The sequence below is a fragment of the Hordeum vulgare genome, chromosome 7H (genome assembly GCF_904849725.1).
Source record: "Hordeum vulgare subsp. vulgare chromosome 7H, MorexV3_pseudomolecules_assembly, whole genome shotgun sequence".
Classification (NCBI taxonomy): Eukaryota; Viridiplantae; Streptophyta; class Magnoliopsida; order Poales; family Poaceae; genus Hordeum; species Hordeum vulgare.
In genome coordinates this window covers 622,978,610-623,003,506 of record NC_058524.1, presented here as the reverse complement: position 1 = coordinate 623,003,506, position 24,897 = coordinate 622,978,610, and the positions used below count along the sequence as shown (strand labels likewise).

General features: G+C 44.3%; 1 protein-coding gene and 1 non-coding gene across 2 annotated transcripts; one reads left to right on the top strand and one right to left on the bottom strand.

Moving 5' to 3' along the window:
* Nucleotides 1-14,255: 14,255 nt before the first annotated feature.
* LOC123409595 lies at nt 14,256-15,564 on the bottom strand. Its single transcript, XM_045102451.1, has one exon. The coding sequence runs from the start codon at nt 15,562-15,564 to the stop codon at nt 14,260-14,262; it is 1,305 nt and encodes a 434-aa protein (XP_044958386.1). The 3' UTR covers nt 14,256-14,259.
* An 8,187-nt stretch (nt 15,565-23,751) lies between these two features.
* Nucleotides 23,752-23,823, top strand: TRNAP-UGG. The gene has a single exon. It is a non-coding gene; the product is annotated as a tRNA-Pro (tRNA).
* The last annotated feature ends 1,074 nt before the right edge of the window (nt 23,824-24,897 follow it).

The window sequence follows — 24,897 nt, the reverse complement described above, 5'->3', positions numbered from 1 at the left end:
TGTTTGCGTAAGTAAGATGCGATCCTACTAGATACCCATGATCACCACGTAAAACATGCAACAACAATTAGAGGATGTCTAGCTTGTTTTTGCAGGGTATGCTTGTGATGTGATATGGCCAACGATGTGATGTGATATATTGGATGTATGAGATGATCATTTTGTAATAGTTAATATCGACTTGCACGTCGATGGTACGGCAACCGGCAGGAGCCATAGGGTTGTCTTTAAACTAACGTTTATGCTTGCAGATGCGTTTACTATATTGCTAGGACGTAGCTTTAGTAGTAATAGCATGAGTAGCACGACAACCCCGATGGCGACACATTGATGGAGATCATGATGATGGAGATCATGGTGTGACGCCGGTGACAAGAAGATCGTGCCGGTGCTTTGATGATGGAGATCAAGAAGCACATGATGATGGCCATATCATGTCACTTATGAATTGCATGTGATGTTAATCCTTTATGCACCTTATCTTGCATAGAACGACGGTAGCATTATGAGGTGATCTCTCACTAAAATTTCAAGACGAAATTGTGTTCTCCCCGACTGTGCACCGTTGCGACAGTTCTTCGTTTCGAGACACCACGTGATGATCGGGTGTGATAGACTCAACGTTCACATACAACGGGTGCAAAACAGTTGCGCACGCGGAACACTCGGGTTAAGCTTGACGAGCCTAGCATGCAGACATGGCCTCGGAACACATGAGACCGAAAGGTCGAGCATGAATCGTATAGTTGATATGATTAGCATAGAGATGCTTACCACTGAAACTATTCTCGACTCACGTGATGATCGGACTTGAGATAGTGGATTTGGATCATGTACCACTCAAATGACTAGAGAGATGTACTTTTTGAGTGGGAGTTCTTAAGTAATATGATTAATTGAACTAATTGTCATGAACATAGTCTAATGGTCTTTGCGAATTACGATGTAGCTTGCGCTATAGCTCTACTGTTTTTATATGTTCCTAGAGAAAATTTAGTTGAAAGTTGATAGTAGCAAACTTTGCAGACTGAGTTTGTAAAACCGAGGATTGTCCTCATTGCTGCGCAGAAGGCTTATATCCTTAATGCACCACTCGGTGTGCTGCACCTCGAGCGTCGTCTGTAGATGTTGTGAACATCCGACATACACATTTCTGATGACTACACGATAGTTCAGTACAAAATACTTAATGGCTTAGAAGCAAGGCACCGAAGACGTTTTGAAACGTCACGGAACATAAGAGATGTTCTAAAGAGATGAAATTATGATTTCATGCTTGTACCCTTGTTAAGAGGTATGAGACCTCCGACAAGATTCTTTGTCCACGAAGTAAAGGGGAAAAGCTCAATCGTTGAGCATGTGCTCAGATTATCTGAGTACGACAATCGCTTGAATCAAGTGGGAGTTGATATTCCAGATAAGATAGTGATGGTTCTCCAAAGTCACTGCCACCAAGCTGTGAGAGCTTCGTGATGAACTATAACATATCAAGGATAGATACAATGATCCTTGAGCGATTCGCAATGTTTGACACCGCGAAGGTAGACGTAGCATGTTGATCGTGTCATTTTGTTGCTACTGTTTTATGCGTGTCAAGTATATGTTCCTATGACCATGAGATCATATAACTCACTGACACCGGAGGAATGCTTTGTGTGTATCAAACGTCGCAACGTAACTGGGTGACTATAAAGATGCTCTACAGGTATCTCCGAAGGTGTTCGTTGAGTTAGTATAGATTGAGACTGGGATTTGTCACTCCGTGTGACGGAGAGGTATCTCGGGGCCCACTCGGTAATACAACATCACACACAAGCCTTGCAAGCAATGTGACTTAGTGTAAGTTGCGGGATCTTGTATTATGGAATGAGTAAAGAGATTTGCCGACAAACGAGATTGAAATAGGTATGCGGATACTGGCGATCGAATCTCAGGCAAGTAACATACCGAAGGACAAAGGAAATGACATACGGGATTATATGAATCCTTGGCACTGAGGTTCAAACGATAAGATCTTCGTAGAATATGTAGGATCCAATATTGGCATCCAGGTCCGGCTATTGGATATTGACCGAGGAATCTCTCGGGTCATGTCTACATAGTTCTCGAACCCGCAGGGTCTGCACACTTAAGGTTCGACGTTGTTTTATGCGTATTTGAGTTATATGGTTGGTTACCGAATGTTGTTCGAAGTCCCGGATGAGATCACGGACGTCACGAGGGTTTCCGGAATGGTCCAGAAACGAAGATTGATATATAGGATGACCTCATTTGGTTACCGGAAAGTTTTCGGGCATTACGAGAAAAGTTTCGGGCTCATCGGTAGTGTACTAGGAATGCCGGGAGGGGTGCTGGGGACCATCAGGAGGTGTGTCACGCCCCAAGGGGTCTCATGGGCTATGGGAAGAGATAAACCAGCCCCTAGTGGGCTGGAATTAGTTCCCACTAAGGCCCATAAGGTTTGAGAAGGAAAAAACACAAGGTGGAAAGAGTTTCCAAGTGGGAAGGTGGAATCCTACTCCAAGTAGGATTGGAGTAGGACTCCTCCACCTCAAATTTCAGCCAAACCTTGAGGGTTTGAGGCTGCCTCCTCCCCTCCCTCCCTCCTATATATACTGGGGTATTAGGGATGATTTGAGACAACTTTGTCAAGGCAGCCCGACCACATACCTCCACGGTTTTACCTCTAGATCGCGTTTCTGCGGAGCTCGGGCGGAGCCCTGCTGAGATTAGATCACCACCAACCTCCGGAGCACCATGACGCTGCCGGAGAACTCATCTACCTCTCCATCTCTCTTGCTGGATCAAGAAGGCCGAGATCATCGTCGAGCTGTACGTGTGCTGAACGCGGAGGTGCCGTCCGTTCGGCACTAGATCGTGGGACGGATCGCGGGACGGTTCGTGGGACGGTTCGCGGGGCGGATCGAGGGACGTGAGGACGTTCCACTACATCAACCGCGTTCACTAACGCTTCTGCTGTGCGATCTACAAGGGTACGTAGATCGGAAATCCCCTCTCTAGATGGACATCACCATGATAGGTCTTCGTGCGCGTAGAAAAATTTGTGTTTCCCATGCGACGTTCCCCAACAAGCTCCGCCGGCCTCCATTCACCGCTCTCTGTTCGATCGACCCGGCCCCTCGCCGTGCCTGATCGAGCGTGGTGGCCACCGGCCTACCCGAGCACGGCGACGCGACGCCATGGCTATCATGTCTAATACATTTTCAGTAATTATCGTATAATTAGTTCAACATATGGTTGTTTATGGGTATAATTTTCTATATCCATAAGACAAACTGTATATTATTTGCACATATATATTCCGGTTATGTACCAAACTTAGTGCATCAATATCTCACATTCCTTGCTTAAGGTTTTACCTACCATGTGAATTCTCATGAAAGATAGAGACATAATTTTATTAATAATGACATTTAGATAATAATGGTCAAATATGAAGGTTTAGGACCTTGTTAATTTCTAAAAAGGCATAGTGTCACGGTATGACATTTTGAAAATAATGGTCAAATATGAAGGTTTTTACCTACCATTCGATCCCATCCTATTTCCCCTTACAAATTGTTGCCATAGTGTTAGGTAGTATGATCTTCATATAGATGTTTTGAAATTGTTGCCATAGTGTTAGGTAATACGATGTTCATATGGTGTTAGGTAGTACGATGTTCATAGTGTTAGGTAGTACGATGTTCATAGTGTTCATGAAATCCTGTTTATATATAGATGTTTAATTCTTTAGATATAGTGCCACAGTTGTTGTTTATGCATTATAAACATGTTCCATGGATTATAAGTTAAATTACTACATTAAAACAGAAAATGTCTCACGATGATTATTGGAAGTGTGAATATTGCGGCGACTATCGGGGTTTGTGCGACAGGCCTCACCTGCGAGATGGCATGTTCTTTAGCATCAAGCTTGACGAGACCTTCAACGTTTCTATGATACGCAATGATGACAAGTGTATTTTTGTAATTAAGCATGACTTCTGTTTCTTTGCTTCAATGTGTAATTTTTGTTCTATACAATTCGACTAGTTCCTTCCTTTCCATGCAAGAAGATATGTTTTGGAGAGGCTCGGTTTCGAAGACCACGAGAGTATGGAGACGAGGAGAGCTAACCGGACTATACATGGTCACACATTTATGATCAAAGTAATGAATGCAATTTATAACAGAGAAATAGGGTGCCCAAATTGGAAGGATCTTTGCAAGGCATATGGATTTCAGGAGGGTATGGAAATAACCTTCGATCTTTGACCTAAAGATAATATGCCAGGTAACATCGACATTTGCATGGATATCGATATGCTTCCTGTTTTATCTCCATGTAAGTTTGTCAACAAGGCATATTTTTCAAGTAATTTGCATTTTATATTTGAAAATAGTTGGTGTTCATCAATATACTAAATTTGTTAAATTATAATTTACATCTTATTTCCTTTCTTCGAGTGAATAACAAAAATTAATTGACACGACACACTACACGTATGGATCACATCTAACTTGTTAGGAGAAGGATGTTCTTATCTACTTTCTTGTTGGTGTCCTGGTTGGTAGGGAGAACTTCCCGTATAATTTAAAAACTGGCCCAAATTATACATTTTACATGCCACTACTGCATAGGTTGAGGGCGGATGACATTCACCAAAATATCTTGGTAAGAGCTTGCTTATTAAGTACGCTCTACTATTGCATAAATGATGTTGATGACATTGTTAATTAGGTTATTATTATGTTCTTCAACAACAACTCTCAAATGATGTAGTGCCTCCGTTGATGCACGACAAAGGTCATATGAAAATTAAAAGCCTGCTTCGGACTGAGTTCGATGCTCCATACCCGACTGACCGCGAATAAAAAAGGCTCCAAATTAAAGCATGGAGATAAATAAAGAAGGATCGCAAGCCACAAGTTGGAGACCGCTGGATCTCTGTGCTTCATCATGGAGACATATGTGTTATTCTGTTTATGATATTATACCTAGAAGTGAGGACTAGGTCTTATGAGAGACACGTTTTTCTGGTTTATATTAACTTGACATGATCGATTAGGATGCATCATGACTATTATGACGTTTTATAGTTTTTATGAGATAACTTGGTATATGATTAAAATGATGATGAGTTGTTTGATGAGTATGTAAGATGATGATGATTTATATGACATAATATTTGATTGAAGTGGATGGATGCCTGTGATTGATATATGCAACCCCAAACCCCTCGTTTTAGAAAAAAAATAAAAACTTAGCATAAGGTTCATCAACCGGGACTAAAGGTCCTGCCCCTGACACGCCCAGTCAGCCATGTGGAAGGGTATTTGTCCCGGTTCATGAAAAACCGGGACAAAATGGGGGAGGGTCTTTAGTCCCAAGTTAATAGTCTTGGTTGATGAACCAGGACTATAGGCCCTTACCAACCGGGACTATAGCCCCGTTTTTTACTAGTGGTGGCATGTCGCTGTTATGCAACTCTTTAAATCTCAGCTCAAACTGTGTTGCGATAGCAACCCTGGGTCCTTACCATATGCCCACAAAGCGCCAACCTCCATGCTGGTTGGATTCTTCCTGATATAACATACCATCATCCTTCCCAGGTTGGTTTGATCTAGACTTGGAGGAAACCTTCTCACACGATCTGCTTTTGTGTTTCTCCGAGACATGTGATCCAATATCACATGCGGAAATGAGGTCAGGCTATTCGGTGTCCGGACGAATGAGAGACGGAGCCAGTGGCGAAGCGATCACCCAAGAATCGCCTTACCCTAGCGAAGTGGTACCCGTTTTCAGGCGTTTTCATATAAAAACTATATACTTCTACATTTTGAAATACAAGGCAGGATGTATTTCCTCGAGGAAACATTTCTACTTATAATTTATTCAGTGTTATGATGTTTACATTTCTTAAGCGTTATAAGGTTTACATGGCATGGAATTGTCATTAGTATATTTGTTTTTAGAAAGTAATTACTTCATTAGTTTGGTGATATATATCATCCAAATCACATATTAGCTGAGTGATTGTTTGTCAAAGTTTGAATAGACCTACCCAACTATGCCTTATAATTTTGAGCATATGGAGCTAGCATCGTAGGAGAAGAAATAGTGCCATCATGGAAAGAAACAGTCATATCTGTCGCAACCTACTCACTGCCCGCCTTTGTCGCTCGACATTCGAGTGGAACACCGACACCCTTAGTCCATGCCTTTGGAACCATTATAGATGCAGTACTTGCCACCATACTATCCAAACATAGAAACACCGCCATATCGTTGATGTCTAGCAAGCAAATATTATGATGCTCTACGTTTCGCACAAGAGGAAGGCATGTGCCGATCCACTACCCATAGTCATGTGCAGTTCTGTTAGAAGTTAGCCAAAGTTTGTTTGATTGTTAATTGGCATGTGAAATGTGTGATTATGAATATATGTCGACGACGGGGGAGCAAGGAAATTCATTGGTGCACCAAGAGTACATGCTCTGTGGCGCGAAATAATAATAATTTTCTTCTTGTTGCAAAGTCGAATAAGACATTAGGCATATAAATTCCCAGTCCTTTGTGTGCATGCAAATTTCATGAAAACAATGATAACTTTTGTGTCTTGTGTGGAACACAACAAATTCAGTTTTTTTTTCAGAAAACTAAAATTTGTTTTCTTTTTTCTCTCAAGCACAAAAGAATGTTCTCTTTCTACGAAAACTAGATTAACGGCCCTTGCAAGTGCGTGGGCAATGTCTTTAATGCGTGTAATGATTTAGTCATCTAAGAGTCATTTAATTCAGATTTTATGTTTGATGTAAAGTTCTAGTAGTGCAAAGGAAATATTTTCACATAATCATCGTTGCGATTTAAAACAATGAATGTATATAAAGATTGAAATCTGTGACTTCTAAAGTACTCAATGAAGTTGTAAATTTGTACCTATTGCCTATGCAAGTATTTTCAGTTTTAGGTTGATCATTGGAAGGGGAATCAAGCTATAATTGCAAAGTGTCTACATCCATTCATGTCAGTTGGGTGAACTAAAATATTGATGACTCAATTCAAATCAACTGACGAAATAGGAAATATGTGCAAACAGGCCTATCAACTAATTAACCATGTAACCGCAGTACAGAACAGATATTTTACATCAAAAATGCATAATTTGCATTTTACATCTAATCACCTACAGTATCAATATGGACGGTATGGACAGAAAATGGATGTACTCAGTGTGGTAGATATATAGATTACTACTTATTGCTGTCACCGGTGTGTGTTGTGTCAGATTGAAATGGAAAATTCAGATTAAGCACAGGGCATGCTACATATAAGCTTGTATCATCCATACTAGTAGATATATAAAGTCAACATGATATGTAGGATACAAACATACACACATACATACAAACTCCATCAGGTCCAAATAAATGTTGTAACTTGTAACTGGAAGGAAACATGCATATTGCAATGAAAACTAGCTTGATAAAATAGGCCGACCGACCGACGATGCGTTGCCAACCAGGTAGTCATCGGACATGGACTGGAGATCAGACAAGCCAATTAGCAAAACACAATTGCTTGATGTATGGATGTGTCATCCTTCCTTCCTTGTTTGCAATGACCAGCGCCAGCAACCAGATTGAGCCTGCAACAGTAGAATGGGGACAGGGAACCACTCTTGTTAGATGCGGCAAATTGAAGCACCTACTTTTGGAGGAACATATTTTGTTTTCAAAACTTGTCTGGACAAGCAAATAGCCATGTAACTGTAAATACAGATATTTGTACTAGGTGTTGGCTTTTGAACGTGCGTATGCAGCTGTACAGGCGTGCCTACGCGATTCTTGCTTCGGACGGCTACTTGACGGAATTTGCGTAACTAGCGACACGAATAAAACTGATCGATGGATTTGATGGCTAAAGGCCCGTGTTGAGCCTTTGCTTTGTATTGCTTTTCGTTTTTCTTGGTGTTACAATCAACACCCCTAGGGTGTCTTTTATACACGTCCACAAGGGACTATGAAAATAGACTAGGACTAGGAATCCTAATACTACTAGGACTCGGTTTGGCTTTCTTTCCTAATCCTACATGAGCAACATGATTAACATCTACATTCACCTCCTTAATCTTGTTGCTTGACTTCACTTCTTGCACTCCGACTTTCCTCCTCATCTCGATGAACTTCTGTCGACCGAGGGACTTGGTGAAAATATCGGCAAGTTGGTCTTTCGTGTTCACATGTTGAACCTCGATCAACCCTTCTTCAATGCACTCCCGGATATGGTGGAACCGGGTATCTATGTGCTTGCTCCTTTCGTGATGAACCGGATTTTTACACAACGAGATTGCAGCTTGGTTATCGATCTTCAGTGACACCTTCTGCACCTCCCGCTTTGCAAGAATAGCTAGGAGTCTTCTCAGCCACACTGCTTGACAAGCCGCCGTGCTTGCCGCTATGTATTCTGCCTCGCATGAAGACAGTGCCACCACCTTTTGCTTCTGAGAATTCCAGCTAATCGGATTCGGGCCAAGGTAGAAAACCATGCCCGTTGTGCTCTTTCAGTCATCAACATCACCTGCCATGTCACTATCTGAATATCCACGAAGGATCAATCCTTCCTTTCCCTTTCTGTACGTGCAGCCAAGATTAATTGTGCCTTTCACATAGCGTAGAATTTGATTGACCGCGCTCATGTGTTCGGTTGTCGGTTTCTCCATGAAACGACTCACGATCCCGACTGAATAAGCCAAGTCAGGTCGGGTATGCACCAAGTATCTTAGGCTACCCACAACGCTTCGATACATTGTGGTGTCCACCGGCGGATTTGAGCTACGCTTGCTCAACTTGTGACGTTGGTCCATTGGAACTTGTGTCGCGTAGCAATCTGACATGCCACACTTGTCCAATAACTTGACCGCGTAAGCCGATTGACATAGGGAAATCTCTCCAGAGCTTTGCTTCACTTCGATGCCCAAGTAATAGCTGAGTAATCCCAGATCACTCATGCTAAACTTGTTCTTCATTTGCGCCTTGAAACGTTCAATTTCTTGTACGCTATCTCCGGTGATAATCAGATCGTCGACATAAACTCCAACTAGCAGGTTTGAGCCTTTGGAGTTCTTTGTATAGACTGCATGCTCGAGGGGACATCTCTTGAACCCGAGCGAGACCAGACTTCGGTCTAACTTTGAGTTCCAAGCTCTTGGCGCTTGCTTCAACCCGTAAAGTGCCTTCTTGAGCTTGTAAACTTTCCCTTCTTCGCCTTTCTTCTCGTAGCCGAGGGGTTGTTCCACGTACACTTCTTCTGTGAGATCGCCGTTGAGGAAAGCGGATTTAACATCCATATGATGAACCTTCCAATCCTCTTGTGCTGCCAAAGCTAGGAGCACTCTCACCGTCTCGATTCGAGCAACCGGTGCAAACACCTCATCATAGTCAACTCCTTGACGTTGTACGTAGCCCTTTGCAACGAGTCTTGCCTTGTACTTCACAATGGCACCCTCCGTGTCCTTCTTTAACTTGTAAACCCACTTCAAACCTATCATCTTTTGGTTTGGAGGTCGGGTTACCAAAGTCCACGTGCCATTGCTCTCAATTGCCTTCATCTCCTCATCCATGGCGTGCGTCCAGCTAGGACTTTTGCTCGCCTCTACGAAGTTCGCCGGCTCCTCAACTCCGAACAGACATAGTCCGGAGTACTCGAGCGTAACTGGCTTTGTGTACTTATAGACTTTCTTGAGGGTCTTGTAGCGATGAGGCCCTGAGGAGTCCGTTGTGGCTTGCGAAGGAGGCGACACAAATTGTGTCGGTGTTGATGCACTTGAGGAAGACGGCTGAGACCTTGGTGTGTCATCGACATCCGTGTCGTCGGCGTAGTCGTCGTGACCGTGACCATCATCTTGATTGTCGTCGTCACTATGCGCCTTATTGTCGATGCTGTCGTCGAGATCTCCGCCTGTGTCGTGCACGGCGTTGTCGCTATCTCCTTGCGACCTATGCGCGTCGTCGTCGGTGTCGGCACCATGATGATCACTACCATTGTGGTCACCTTGGTTGGGCGTCTTGCCAATCACCTGGAGATCCTCCCCTGCATCATCATCAGTTGGAAATTCAACTGCAAATATGTTACTGTTTGGAGCATCGTCGGCTGCGGCGCTCCAATTCCACGCTTGGTTTTCTTCAAACACGACGTCGCGTGAAATCCGTAGACGCTTGGTTTGTGGATCGTAGAAACGGTATGCCTTGGTGCCAGAACTGCTCTCGTATCCGATGAACACCATCTTGGTGCTACGATCGGCAAGCTTTGAGAGGTGCGGCTCCGCCGTCTTCACATGTGCCACGCACCCGAATGTCCGTAGATGAGACACATTCGGCTTACGTCCGTAAATTGCTTCATACGGAGTCTTGCCGATCACCGCCTTCGTTGGAGCCCGGTTGAGAAGATAGACCGCCGTCGAGACAGCTTCTCCCCAAAAGGTCCCTGGCAGGTTCTTGCTCTTGAGTAAACTCCTTGCCATGTCAACGACGGTTCGATTGCGCCTTTCAACGACCCCATTCTGCTGCGGCGTGTAAGGTGCCGTGAGGAACCTCTTTATGCCAATCTTCTCGCAGTAGTCGTTGAACTCATTCGACGTAAACTCTCCGCCGCGATCTGTCCGTAGAGCGCGAACCTTCAGCTTGTGTTCCATCTCTGTTGCAGCCTTCAATTTCTTGAACGCTTCAAACGCCTCATCTTTAGATCGTAGGAGAATGACCCACATATATCTCGAGTAGTCGTCTACCACAAGGAAGAAATACTTCTTTCCAGCGTGAGTTGCCGGGGTGATAGGGCCACATAGATCACCATGGAGCAGCTCGAGTGCATCACTTGCACGATAGGTAGACTGAGCAGGGAATGGCCTGCGGTGCTGTTTTCCAACCAAGTACCTGTCACATACTCGATCAACATGGTCGATAACTGGCATCCCGGATACCATCTGCATCTTTGACATCTTTTTCAAGGCGTAGAAATTAACGTGTCCAAATCTAGCATGCCATAACCACGAATCATCATCACTCTTGGCAAGCCAACACTCCGGTTGAGATTGATCAAGGTTGAGGATATAGAGCCTATTCCGTGTGCGATTAACACGAGCTAGCACGTTTCGGAGGTTGTCGAAGATCGTCATCACTCCGCTCTCTATATTCACCTTGCATCCATTCTCGTCAAGCTTTCCAATAGAGATGATGTTGTTGCGCAGCCGTGGGATGTAGTACACTCCGGTGAGTATGCGATGTTCGCCTGTGAGACCCTCAAAGAGGACAGATCCTTGTCCGCAAATCTCCACAGCTGAACCATCACCAAACTTGACCGAGCCTTCAACATCGTATTCCAGCTCGAGGAATTTCTCCTTGCACCCCGTCATGTGGTTACTGGCACCCGTGTCGAGATACCACGACACGTTCTGATCACCGGATAACTTTGGTGTCACTTTTTCCTCATGAAGTAGCACCTTCCGGCTTGGTTTCACAACCACCGTTTCAGCGAGATCACAAACTTCGGCCATCAGAAGACCTGGACCTTCGTCTTCCTGCTTTGCCAAATTTGCCTTGATCTCCCGCTTGTTAGGCTTTGGACAATCCTTCGCAAAGTGACCCATCTTATTGCAGTTATAGCACTTGACCTCGGACAAGTCCAAGTTCCGTGGTTTCTGCTCTTTAGATTGGCCCGCCTTACCACGACCTTGTGGTTTGCCTTTTCCTTTGCCTTTTCCGGTTTGTCCATCACCCTTCGTGTTGCCTGAGCCTTCGCCACCGTCACGCCTTCCTTTGCTACTTGGGGCCTCCCAATCTGCGCGCGAGCACATGAGTTGGTCGCTACCTCCTCCTTTGCCTTTTCGACAGCCACGAGCATTCTCTTCCCATGTCCGCAATCGTCCGATCGCCTCCGTTATGGTCATGTCGTCGATGTCGTAAAGCTGCTCGAGCGTGCCGATGATGTACGTGAATTTATCAGTGACTGAACTGAAAAACTTCTCCACGATCTCGGTCTCATCGAGCTTTGCACCAAGTGCGTGGATCTCTCCCACCAAAGTAGTAAGACGCATGGCATAGTCATTCACCGATTCAGTTTCATCCATCTGCAACTTGTGAAATTGGCGCTTCAGCACTTGTGCCCGTGCCTTGGTGACGCGATCTTCTCCGATCCTCATCTCCTTGAGTGCGTTCCACGCCTCTCTTGCCGTCTCGAACTCCGCCAATGTCATCAGCACGGAATCCGGCACGGACTGGGCTATGGCGGCCATGGCACCTTCGTCGGACTCGTCATCGACGTCGTCGTCCGTGATTGCCTGCCACACTCGGAGGGTTCGGAGAATAATCTTCATCTTCACCGCCCACACGCCGTAGTTGGCGTCGGTGAGCATCGGGTACTGGATGGGGATGTTGCGATGCGCCTGGACGTTAGCGCCGCTCGTTCCTCCACCACTGGTTGCTGACTTGACGCCCTTCTTCACCTTGTCACCGTTCTTGTTCGCCTTGGCACCGCCGCTGCCGGACTTGACCGACTCAGCGTCGCTGTCCGTCATCGTAGATCATAGATCGTCGAGGCTCTAGATACCAATTGTTGGCTTTTGAACGTGCGTATGCAGCTGTACAGGCGTGCCTACGCGATTCTTGCTTCGGACGGCTACTTGACGGAATTTGCGTAACTAGCGACACGAATAAAACTGATCGATGGATTTGATGGCTAAAGGCCCGTGTCGAGCCTTTGCTTTGTATTGCTTTTCGTTTTTCTTGGCGTTACAATCAACACCCCTAGGGTGTCTTTTATACACGTCCACAAGGGACTATGGAAATAGACAAGGACTAGGAATCCTAATACTACTAGGACTCGGTTTGGCTTTCTTTCCTAATCCTACATGAGCAACATGATTAACATCTACACTAGGTGTTTGCAGAATGTCATCCAAAATGCAATTTTACTTCACAGCTATTCACCTATCAATAATCTGTATGCAGGCAAAAATGGCTGTACTGGATGGAACTAATTCTTCTTCCCATATTTAGCAAGATGCCGCAATCAGTGAGCACTCAGCAATGCCATGATAAGAAGCCAACTTGAAACCTCAGGAGGTACCAATACTCTCCAGCCATGCGTGAAGTGATTTATAACTAGTACTACACACAAGAAACAAAGTACTACTAGTAGATAGGAACTTAATTATCACTATTTATAAGCAGAATGACAGACTCATACATGAATGATGGCTGGCAATACATGAATGCATTGTTACCTCGGATAACTCAAAGTCCAGGAAAGTGGCCTAGACCACTGACTTTTGATGGAAGTCACAAGACACCAGGTTGTATTATGTCAATGAACGTAGGGTAGAGAGCACCACATTTTTAGGAAAACTGAACGGTAAGTCCCACACCCTCTCACTAGCCCAATAGAAATCCAATAGTACTCCCCAATAGATGGTCTAAAGTGTTAGTGTTCATCATAAAAGGTGGCGCTTGCTGCTGCGAATGGAATGATACACTTTTCTGACACAATTTTATCTTTTTTTATGAAGAGCAGCAGCGGCTGCTTTCATTATATTAATGAAGAAGAATCGTCAGAGAAAAATGGGCTAACATATCAATGGAAGAAACTTAGGCTAGACTTAAAAAGAAATGCAGAAAAGATACTCGTAAATGCAATCAATCAGGAATGGCATGAGCAATTGGAATGTTCAAGAACCAATAAATTTACCCACTATGTATCGCTAGGCCTCCGCATTAACACCCAGTCAAGCTGCCACTGCAAGGGGTTAACAATATACAGTAAGAAACTAAATCCAGAACAAGATAGCGTTATCAATGTTCAGGACACATATAGCTCAACCAACAAAACACTACATGCCCAAATCCAGCGTAATAGAACATTATAAAGCAACTCCACCAGGGCAGCACCGGTGAAAACCAAACCCCTCCCTAACTCGTCTGCCACCCACTCCCCTCCCCATACGTGGAATTGGCGCCGGCAGCGCTTGTGGGCTCCTCCTACCTGTCTCGCCTAGTGTTGCTGTTGTTAAAATTAACTAATTGAGAATTGCTTGCTAAAATTAGTAAATGGAAAAGTATGTTACCGTTGAATTAACTAATAGAGTAAATGACAAAGTATGTTACCGTTGAATTAACTAATACTTGCATCACGTGGCAATGTGGACCCCTATATATGGCATGAACAATACAAGAAAAAACTAGGAGCAAGCTTACCCCTTCAATTCAAATAGTAGGTGGAGACAAAGATGGCGGGAAACCGGTGTACAGATGGGTGTCCGGTGAGATGTACACAGGCCTAGACCCACGGAACCGCTCGATCTTCAAAGTCTGACGATCTATTGAATAATAGTTGAAGTTGTTACCGTATGGTGACTCCGGGTTGTGTAGATACGCATGTAGAAGTAAGTATCCCCCAGCAACACCAATGATGTTGTATCGATAATTGCGGGGCACCTGGATTACATCCTCCCTTTTCCACCACTTTGTACCATCCCCATTATCTTGCAAAATGTCATAGAGGAGGTGATTTTCATCAGCTCGCATACCGTCATCCAAGAGGCGATCTCTAACACGGCGACTATACATCCCAAGCCTTCCATCGGTTGCCTCCACAAAGGTGTTCTGACGGCGACGGTCTGGGAGGCTGACAAAAGAGAACTCCTCCGTGCGCGTGTCGAACACGAGCAACTTGCAGGGATAAGGTATCTCCCAATAGAAGCATCCATGAGCATAATAGCGACGCGTGTCCGGAGTGTCCGGGAATGTACCCAGCACGACCCATTCTGAGTTCATGAAGGCGCCCCAACCATCAAATGTAACAGTGTGCCATTGGCCGGCGCGGGCACCCGACCAAGAGAAGACGAAGAGGACTAGGTTGGTTGAGGACATGCGCAAGCACATGACTCTGAAGCCCGAGGGAGCGTCCCCATTGCCGCCCTGGTCCTCGCCGGCAGGGGCAAGGAAGGGTTCACAGTGCGTGACATCCATCTGCCTGGATAGAGCAGCTAGGTCGTCGGGGATGGCAGGCAGCAGGAGGTAGCGCCGGTGCAGTGGGTCGCATACGGCGACGTTGGCCAGGAAATCGCCCTTCTTGGAGAGGAGGATGCGGCCGTCGCGGTAGTCACAGTGACTCCAGAGCTCCCGGGAGGGTAGGAATGAGCAGGAGAAGTCGGCGGCGGCGAGGGTGAGGGCGGCTATGGCGGCGGAGGGGTGGGGCGGCTGGGCCGGGAGGAAGGACGGCCAGAGGGTTTTGTGGTGGGCTGAATTGTAGGTGAGTATACCTAGGAGAGGCGGCGGGTGGAGGGCGCGGAATCGGCGGAGGAAGGAGTGCCCGGCAATGGTGCGGTGGAAGGAGGCGGCCGCCATGGATGCGCGGCCGAGGTCGACGGCCGCGGGGAGACGGATGAGGATGTCCTCGACGAGGTGGTCCGGTAGTTCCGCCTGCGACTCGATGGCCGGCAGCGACGCCGGCGGGGTCGCGGCGTCGCCATCGGCATCGGGGCTGCTTGGCGGCGCCGGCGATGGCATCGTGGTGGGTAGGAGGATTTGGGGTTTCTCTCGGGGCTGCCTACTTTCCGTTTCCGTTTCTGCTGGAGGAAAAAAACCTACTTTTCTCTTTTTAATTAAAAAAAAAGATAAAAAATCTACTATATTTATTTTGAAACAAAATCAGATACCCCCCTCCATTTCAAAATTCATGGTGTATTTTCTTCGTTTAAGGCAAGACCATTGGCTATTATTAGTAGTAATTTCATTGCTGGCACGAGGTTATGTGACATGAACATGGTTGTCACTAGATTCGTGTTTGAAGAGACCGTATTTACTTTATGGATATGCATTGTGACTTATCGTATGAATCACATATTAGTGGCGTGTTATTTTGTCAAAGTCTGTCTTAAAAAATATGTCTTGTATTTTTAAAAGATCGAGCATACTATATTAATCTCGTAGGAAAATAAAGCGAAGGAGCACCACCATGTAAAATAACAGCCATATATGCCGTAAGTAGAATGAACGAGGCCCATGCACCCGCCTCCCCTGCAGCTGACACGGGAGTGTCTCCAAACCCTAGCCGCCAGCGCCTCCGGTCTCCCTTCTCTCCTTTCGATTGTCGTCGGAAGACGCTGCCGAGCTAAGCCCATGTGTCCTATGACGAAACGGGGGCACTCCTCCGTCTCCCGTGTCAGGGGATGCCCACACACATGGTGGCTCCGCCTCGATTTGGTCAATGTCGGCGTGACGGCTGGTTCCTAGCATCGCGTGTGGCATGGCGCTACTGAGTGGCCTTGGCGGTGCAGATGGGGTGTCGTGGAGACCTGGGTAGTGTGACAGAGCTAAAACCGGTAGATCTTTGGGCAGGGAATTGTAAGTTAGATGTCTTGAAGCCATAGTAATAGAGACCCATGGTTTACCCAGGTTCAGGCTCTCCAAAGATAAGATAATATATGTCATGCTTGTGTATATTGCGTTCAGGTGTGTACAGAGTACAACTCAGGTAAAAGAACGAGATTGCAACTTAATTATGTCAACGGGCCTAGCTACTCGGTTTATATAGTATACTTGGGAGGCAAAGTCCTACACAGATCCAACGTCTTGAGTGACAACAAGTCTTCTGCAGTTTCTTTGTAACCGTCATGAGCTTCTTGAAGTGGCCAAGGACGGATCGACCACCAGTCGCAAGCCGACTTGGTGAGATTCTCCTTAGCCGGTAGACCATGCACCAGTATCCCCTGAACCGCTCTTTAAGGTGAGATCACCTCGGCTCAACCGAACTGCTCGTCTATCTCGGTCACCGGTCTTGAAACTGGCTCAACGAATGCATCCGGCCCGTGCAGTCAAGTCTTGACGTCGGACTAAATCCGAGGTGACCAACACCACCTCGATCTTGGATAAGTATTGAACGAATTTTGAGCCAAGTTTCGCACCGAAATATTTCCCGTGTAGCCAGCCCATTGGCGTGAAGAGTTCCCGCGCACTTCAGTAATGATTATCCGGTCTGATTCTAACAACACAGACCGTTCCTTCCATGGGCCCACCTGGCATCCTTGACCTAGCTAACGATCAATCTGACGCGCAGACCTGGGTCTAGGGCCCACTGCTGTCTAGTACTACATCCGTCCGGAAATACTTGTCCTAGAGATGAATGTATCTAGACTTATTTTAATTATAGATACATTCATTATATGCATTTTTAGGACAAGTATTTTCGGACGGAGGGAGTACCATCAAGAGGGATAGTGTGTATCAATACACACGAAATTAATGGTTTACCACTGGATTCCGGTGCATAATTAACGCATAAACATGAAAAACTCAGGATTAATTACTACCGCATGGTGCAGTTATAGTGCCATCGTTGTGCATTTCCCCCCTATAAAAAGAGAGAGGGGGAGGGGGTGGCCATGAGCGAGACATATTTACTACCACATGACGCAGTCATCCTGTTCTTGACACTTCGACCTCCTGCATACACCCAAGCTTTTAGTGGAGCACCGCCCTACCATCCCAACATGGCTGGCGGCCGTCAGCAGCAGAAGCCAGTCAACACGGGCAAGGCGTTCGGCGCCCAAGGTGGCGTCTTTCACCAAGGAAAGTGAAAGCTCTACACGGTGGCGCAAGGCCAACTTGACCGACTCTCCGATGCCGGCTACCTATCGCCAGCATATGTCGCCTACGCGCACCCTTGCCTCATTGTTGTTGGCAAAGGCGTCGTTCCAAGAGGCAACACCCCACCCCAATGACAACGAACGGGTAGTTTCACTCCCATTCCGATCCGGGGACTGAGGGATTCCAATGCATCCATTCCCGCTAGAACTCCTCCATTTTTATTCTCTCCATGTAACATCCCAATTTTCTTATATTCGAATGTTAATAGATCATTCATATGCATCTCATATTTTTCTATGCATTATTTGCTCTTCTGAGAATTCTATTCACTATGCAATTCCGGGCAATTTATTGGAGTGGAGATAATATGACTTCTCCCCTGTCGAATTAAAGTGCATAACGTTTCGAATATTATTTGGAGTTACTGACTTGGTTTTGCAAATTTTTATAATGTCCGAAATTATTTTTAGTTAAGTTTTTAAATGCTTTTTGCGTGGTCTATTGCATTAAAGCTATTTTCAAAAATTTGCATTAGGTGGAACTAGGTTTCCTTTAGTATTTATTAAGATATTTATTTTATACTTATATATATATCCATATTAGACTTTAATATATGTATCTATATATCTATATGTATATATATATTACTATATGCGTATATTTTTTTATATATATATGTATATACTTTTGTATACATATATCATTATTATTATTTTTTCTCTGTTTGTTTTTCTTTAAAAAAACATATATTATTTTAAATTTATTTTCAGGGTTTTATTTAAAAAAAAACACCAGCTGGCCAGGCCGAGCCAGCGCCCCAGCGCACATGCAGCGAGGCCAGCAACCAGGGCTCCTAGCGTTGACTAGAGGCCAACGTACCAGGTTGCTCTAACGAGCCAGCAAGGAGCACCAGCACGAGCCAGGCTCCAGGACCGAGCCCAAGGCTCCTGCCCCACGTGCTCCAAGCGAGCCAGCACCATCCAGCAGCCAGCGTTTCATTTTTTTTTCTTGCCCCACGTGCCCAGCCCCAGACCGAGCCGGTCTTCTCCCAGGTACCGAGACAGAGGTGGACTCCTCCTCGCGAGGACAAAAGCTCCACGAGCCCGAGACCCTGCTTCCGAATTCTTTCTCCTGCCCGATTTCGAGGTACACCACGTAGCATCACTAGGAGCTGACCCGCAACTTCGTCATCGCCGGAGCACCACACCGTCCACCGGACTTCGTCCGTCCGTACGTCCGAGTTCGTTCGTGTTCGTCGGAGTTCGCGGAGCCGCCGTCACCGGAGTCCGTTCGACCGCCACCGGAGCACCATCGGAGGAGCCACACCGAGACGGTTCCGTTTTTCCCCGCTGTTCGTGGTGAGAACGCACGCACGAGCGATTCATCAGACCCTGATGAACAGCTTCAGGACGAAATTCAATCTGTTTTTAATCTGTTTTAGCTCTGTCAGATTCTCGGTATAATTTTGAAACGCGTTTATCTTTTTACTCGTAACTCCGATTCAGGAAATTCTTTTTCCTGTGATCTCGTATTGATGAGTAGAACATGTTAGAACCAGTAGTTTTCAGTTTTACGAAAATTAATTTTTTTTTGTTAAAACAGATTATTTTAAACCTACCGGAGGCCATATTTTGCAAACCGATCACCCGGTTTAGTTGATTCTTTTTGCGTTGTCATCGTATCAGCATGTAGATGATTTTATACCTGCTGCCATGCTATTTATGCTTTGGTTTTAAACAAGTTGTTTTATTGCCGATGATTTTATTTGGTGTTATGTGATTGTGGTGATTGATTGGTGTGATTGTTTGCAACGTGTAGATTGTGCGGAGTACGACGCAAACTATTGTCAGGAGTGTGACTTTCTGAACCAGAATCAAGGCAAGTTACATGTTGATCATCCTTTACCTATTATTTTTCTATGCATGTAGTATTATACCACCCTATGAAAATTTATGCATGTATAGGAAGATTATCATTGCTATGCTATTAAGCTATATCCCCTCGTCATTGAAGATCGTGGTATTTGTAGTTTTGCTATGCTATGTAGACGGGGATTGGTTCCTGTATTCATTGAGATTATGTGAGGGTTACTACAAAATAAATTGAGTAGTAATTCAGGATATAATACACCTCTAGGCGGATATGGTATTGCTGGGTGGTTTCAAGAACATCATGGTTTCTACCCTCTGAATGTAAGTGGAATGCCGCCCAGGTTCAAAAAGATCAGACAGACTTAGTGACTAGTAGCTTCCTTGTGCGACCACTGGCTATTATGTGCTCTGGCTTAGTTGATCAGTCGTGGAAACCTTACCCGGATGTGCCAGCTGATGTAGCTATGATAGGTGGGATGGGCCTCCTGTGGGACTAGGTGACTGCTTCTGAAAGACTTCGTCTCAATCTTCGGGTTGGGTCCAGTGGGTACAGCGTACTAACCTCTGCAGAGTGTATAAACTAATCATGATTAGCCGTGTCCCCGGTTATGGACAATTTTGAGCAGCTAGGCCATTACAGTTGTTGGATGATCTTGACAGATGACACACTTAATAAAACTTGATGGGAAACTTAATAATGATGATAGGTTGGAGTTGGAGATGCCAATTCAACCATATGTGAGTATTGTAGCAAATAAATTAAAACTTGACTACTAGGTAGCTATGAGGATAAAATCAGCTTTCTGCAAAATAAACATCAGTCTTTCTTTTGTTATACTATGCATATACATGTAGGTCTGTTAAATTTCTTTTCCTGTGTAACTTGCCAATACATTCAAAGTATTGACCTATATTCAGATGAGGAGTAAGGTACCGTTAGGGTCGCGAGTCTTCACTCAACATCGCCAGTGGGCTATGATGGGACTCATCGTTATTATTCTGCTACTTTTCCGCTGTTTATTAGAATAAAGCTAGCTAAGTGCTATGCAGATTGTTATATTTTATAAATCTGGATCATGCGTTATTATAAATGATGCACTTGCTATATCTGGTTTTCATCTATACTGTGTGTGCTAGCGAGTTGATCCAGGGACTAGCACAGTAAAGCACAGAGACTCAAATCCTTCGAGGTTTGGTCGTTACACTCCAGCTCCACTAGCTATCCCCAAACTCGATTCTCCACATACATTTGTATTCATTTACAATATGTATTATCCAATAATAAAAAAATCATATAACCCCCTCCATTTCAAAATTATGTTGTATTTTGTTTGTTTAAGGCAAGGAGTAGTGGCCTATTAGTAAGTCACTAGATTCATATTTGAAGAAGAGTACTTACTCCATGGATTTGTATAAATCGCATGTTAGTGGTGTGTTATTTTCTCCAAGTCTATGAGAAAAACTTTATATTTTTTAAAAGATTGAGCATCCTCTATAACACTAAGCTCCCTAGTTTTTAAGGCCTCACAATCAACTGAGGTCTCCAACATAGAATTAGGCCATTCAATTTTGATCGAATCAACAATTTCAAGGATCTCTCTTATTCATTTTTTAATACACCATGCTCTCTAATTTTAGAGGTTTCTCCTTTGATTGAGGTTTATAATTCTAATGCCTTGATTGTGACTCGGCCAATTCTTTGTTGTGACAATGAAATCTTTAACTTCGTTCGGCTCGCGCATTTTAAAGCTCCCTCATTCAATTAAGGTCTTCAATTTGGATTGGATACACAATTGATTGGGTCGTTGACCCGGGCTACATGGTGAGATCTCTTGATGAATGTGTCCCTTGGTAAGTAACTAAGTGGTGTGACCTTGGTTGACAAAACGAAAGTGTCGCCAATGACATGTTTAGCACCCACATAACACACGCGTCCAACAACGTAAATAACCTTCTCATGTATTTGTATTAATTAAAAGACGTCCTTCAATCACACGTTCAAAAATATCCAACCAAACACCACAATAGAAATGATACACTCGAGAACGATTCGCTACATATTAGTCATACCAAACATTTTTCCATCAATCACTTCCCCGATTTTAACTGTTAGCCCGGTCTTTCCCTAATCTCTGAACATAAATTGACAAATCCATCGGTAACCATGATTCTGTAGAGTGTGTCCGTAGGAGTAGCATATCTGACAAAAAATCACACTCCATTGTATCTCCCACATGCCGAACTAGCTAACACGTAAATAATTTTTGCAACATCAAAAAAATTACCACATAAAAATAAAACATGTACAACCTCAAAAACATAAGTCATACACTGCCCTTCTAGTAATGTATTAACCATGGAGGAGAATAAAGCTGGAGCACCACCATGTAAAAAAACACCCATATATGTCATAACCTGCTCGCGGCCACTGCACAATCCCCATTTGAGTGAAGAACTGAACCAATCGCCACAGTTACGGTGATCCATTCCTGTCGGGGGGGGGGGGGGGGGGGGGGGAGGCATGTGTCAAATTGTCTAGGCATCCACCCATTATCCCTTGCAAAGCGACTAGTCGGTTGGTACAGTGACCAAAGTTTATTTGATTGTTAATTCGTGCGTGAAATATATGAGCATGTCGGGGCGATGGGTGTATGAAATTTAGAGGTGCAACGAGAACCAAACAACAATAATGTCACAAAATTCGGGAAGAAATTAGACATGTAAATGTCCTAGTCCTTTATGTGCACGTAAATTTCACGGGAAAAAGGAATTGTGTCTTGTGTTGAAAACAAATTAGTGCTCTAAATTTATTATTTCCCCATCACAAAATATTTGCTTTCCAGCACATAGAACATTCATTGCAATAATTTCCTATAAACGTTCAACATCTTTAAGGCTCCGTTTCTAATTGGTGTATCTTTCTACACCGGTATCTATCTTACATGTGTATCTCACCTGTTGTATGTGATTTTCAACTAATACTTAAACATTTTAAGTACTAAAGTGCCCCTTATCAAAAAATGTGATTTTCAACTGAGAAAGAAAATGACGGAACGAGGTCTGTATCTTTTACAGGTGTAAAGCGCTGAAAAACAACAATCCAATCAGGGCCTAAGTATTTCTTACGGATGTACTGTTTCTCCAGGAGCCATTCGACTCTCTCCCGAGCATCGCCACATGTAAGTTACAATAGTGCTTTTAGGAGTCCATCTAACCACTCAGCCACAAAACTTTAGTGATTTGCCGGATTCTAACTAATTGATTCAACATGACTGAGTTAATTATGAAGGAAATTCCGCATAATGCAGTTCTAAGAAATCCTTCTGAAAAAAATCTTGTATAATATTTTTTGAGCAAAAGAGGCTCTTGGGCATTGAAGAACAAAGAATTAGAATTGCTCATTACATATGTACTAGGTACAGTCACCACCAGAGCTGTACAAAGTAAGCAACATGCATACAGCCCAACCATCTTATAGGCTTGATAATCGAGCCAGAAGCAATGAGAGCAAACCAATCATGTGCTTATGCAAATTGCAAACTCAGTTTGATATTACAAAATGCATGAAAGCATCGGCAGTCTGATAGTCTCCTGGCAAAATTCTTACAAGAACGTGTAGACTGTGGCGGCCAAGGCCATGTCTGCAATCGTGCCGATGACCGTCTCCTTCCTCCTCTTGCAATCCTTGAAGATGAGGATGGTGGGGATGCTCCTGATGTCGCACCTTGTCCCCACCTCCTGGTTCTCATCAGTGTCGACCCTCAGACATCTCAGTGTACCAACATAGGCCTTGGCAGGGACCGCACCATGCATGGCACCCAGAACTCCACCAGCACCGCCGTCTCGCACCCTAAACCCTTCTGCTCCTCTACATCGCCCAATGCTAGTGCAAATACAAATAATATGATTGTCCGTTCATTTGTTTCAGAAGAAGAAATCAATGTACACTGTTTTTTGTGTGATGCAGTTAATCATGTATGGATCAAGAATTCTGGATTACTACAGAGGCCATGGACTGGGAGATAGCCAGAGCAAAGACAAGCAGCAATATCTAACACTTACTACAGCTTTCAGTTGCACTAGAATTACAGCATATAGTTCACCCATTCACTACTACCCTGTCAATATTGTGGCTACTAGCAAGTTCACGTGACACTAGAAGCAGACGAGAGAAATTCTAATTGAGTAGTAACACTAAACAATTAGTAGGGTGATTAACGTTCTTAATCAACCAGTTGGGCGTTTGGTCTAGTGGTATGATTCTCGCTTTGGGTGCGAGAGGTCGCGAGTTCGATTCTCGCAACGCCCCATTTTTTTTTTCGTCCGTTGCGAAGGAAACTTTTTTGTTTGTTTGTGAAATGGCTGTCAAGAAAACTGTTTTGTTTGTTTGGTGAGTGCGAGAGGTCGTGAGTTCAATTCTCGCAACGCCCCATTTCTTTTTTATCTTTTTTGGCCATGAAGAAAACTTCTTTGTTTGTTCGTGAAATGGTAGTTATTCTATAGGAAACGCTTCTGGCCGGTGCGTCGGCCGCCGCATGCGGCCGCGCGGGCGTCCGCTGACTTGACATGCAACTTTTTTCGTCTAAAGTTGTTACAACCAGCGTCATATTTGCTACAAACGTTTTGTCTTGCTACATCTGTCCGCTAAAAAAGCTGCATCCACGGTTGGTTGCAACTCCAGTTCGTCGGATTTTCGTTACGATTGACATTTTTTTACTTTTGCTACAACCGTGTTAATTTTTGCTATAACCGACATCATTTTTTGCTGCAACCGTTCACTAAAAAAGTCGCATCCACGTCACGTAGATATTTGCTACAGCCGGCGTTTGACTTTTGCTACCACGCACCATCAGCTTCTTTTTTTGTTAGAATCACGTAGATATTTTTTTTACTACAAATTTTGTTTTTTATTGCAACCGTTGAAAAAATTGCTGCATCACGCCGAAATTTGCTGCATCTAAGGGAAAAATGTTGCATGAAGATCTAACAGTGCGGACACGCGGGGGGTTGATGGATCGTACGGCCCGCGCGCGGCCGGCTGAAAGTTTCGGCCGGCGCGCCGGCGCAGAGCACTGGCCTTATTGTATTGCATGCCATTCCAGAGTGATAGTTTAGTTTTCTTTGGTTGCTAAGAGAACTTTTTTGTTTGTTTGTGAAATGGCTGTGAAGAAAACTTTTTTGTTTGTTTGTGAAATGGCTCTGAAGTACTCATTAAACATCATAACTATGGTTTCTACTTTGTTTTATCTTGTAACATCAGTGTTTGTCAGATGGTATGCTACTAGCTTTTATGTGTACTTATCATTTTATTTAGTGATTTAATTATGTGTAGTACCATTTTTCACCGTGTTTAATTATTGTACGTCACACTTTTCGTTACTTG

What these genes read in the sequence shown, in the direction of transcription:
- LOC123409595 (XM_045102451.1), bottom strand. Translation starts at nt 15,564, where the DNA reads ATGCCATCGCCGGCGCCGCCAAGCAGCCCCGATGCCGATGGCGACGCC.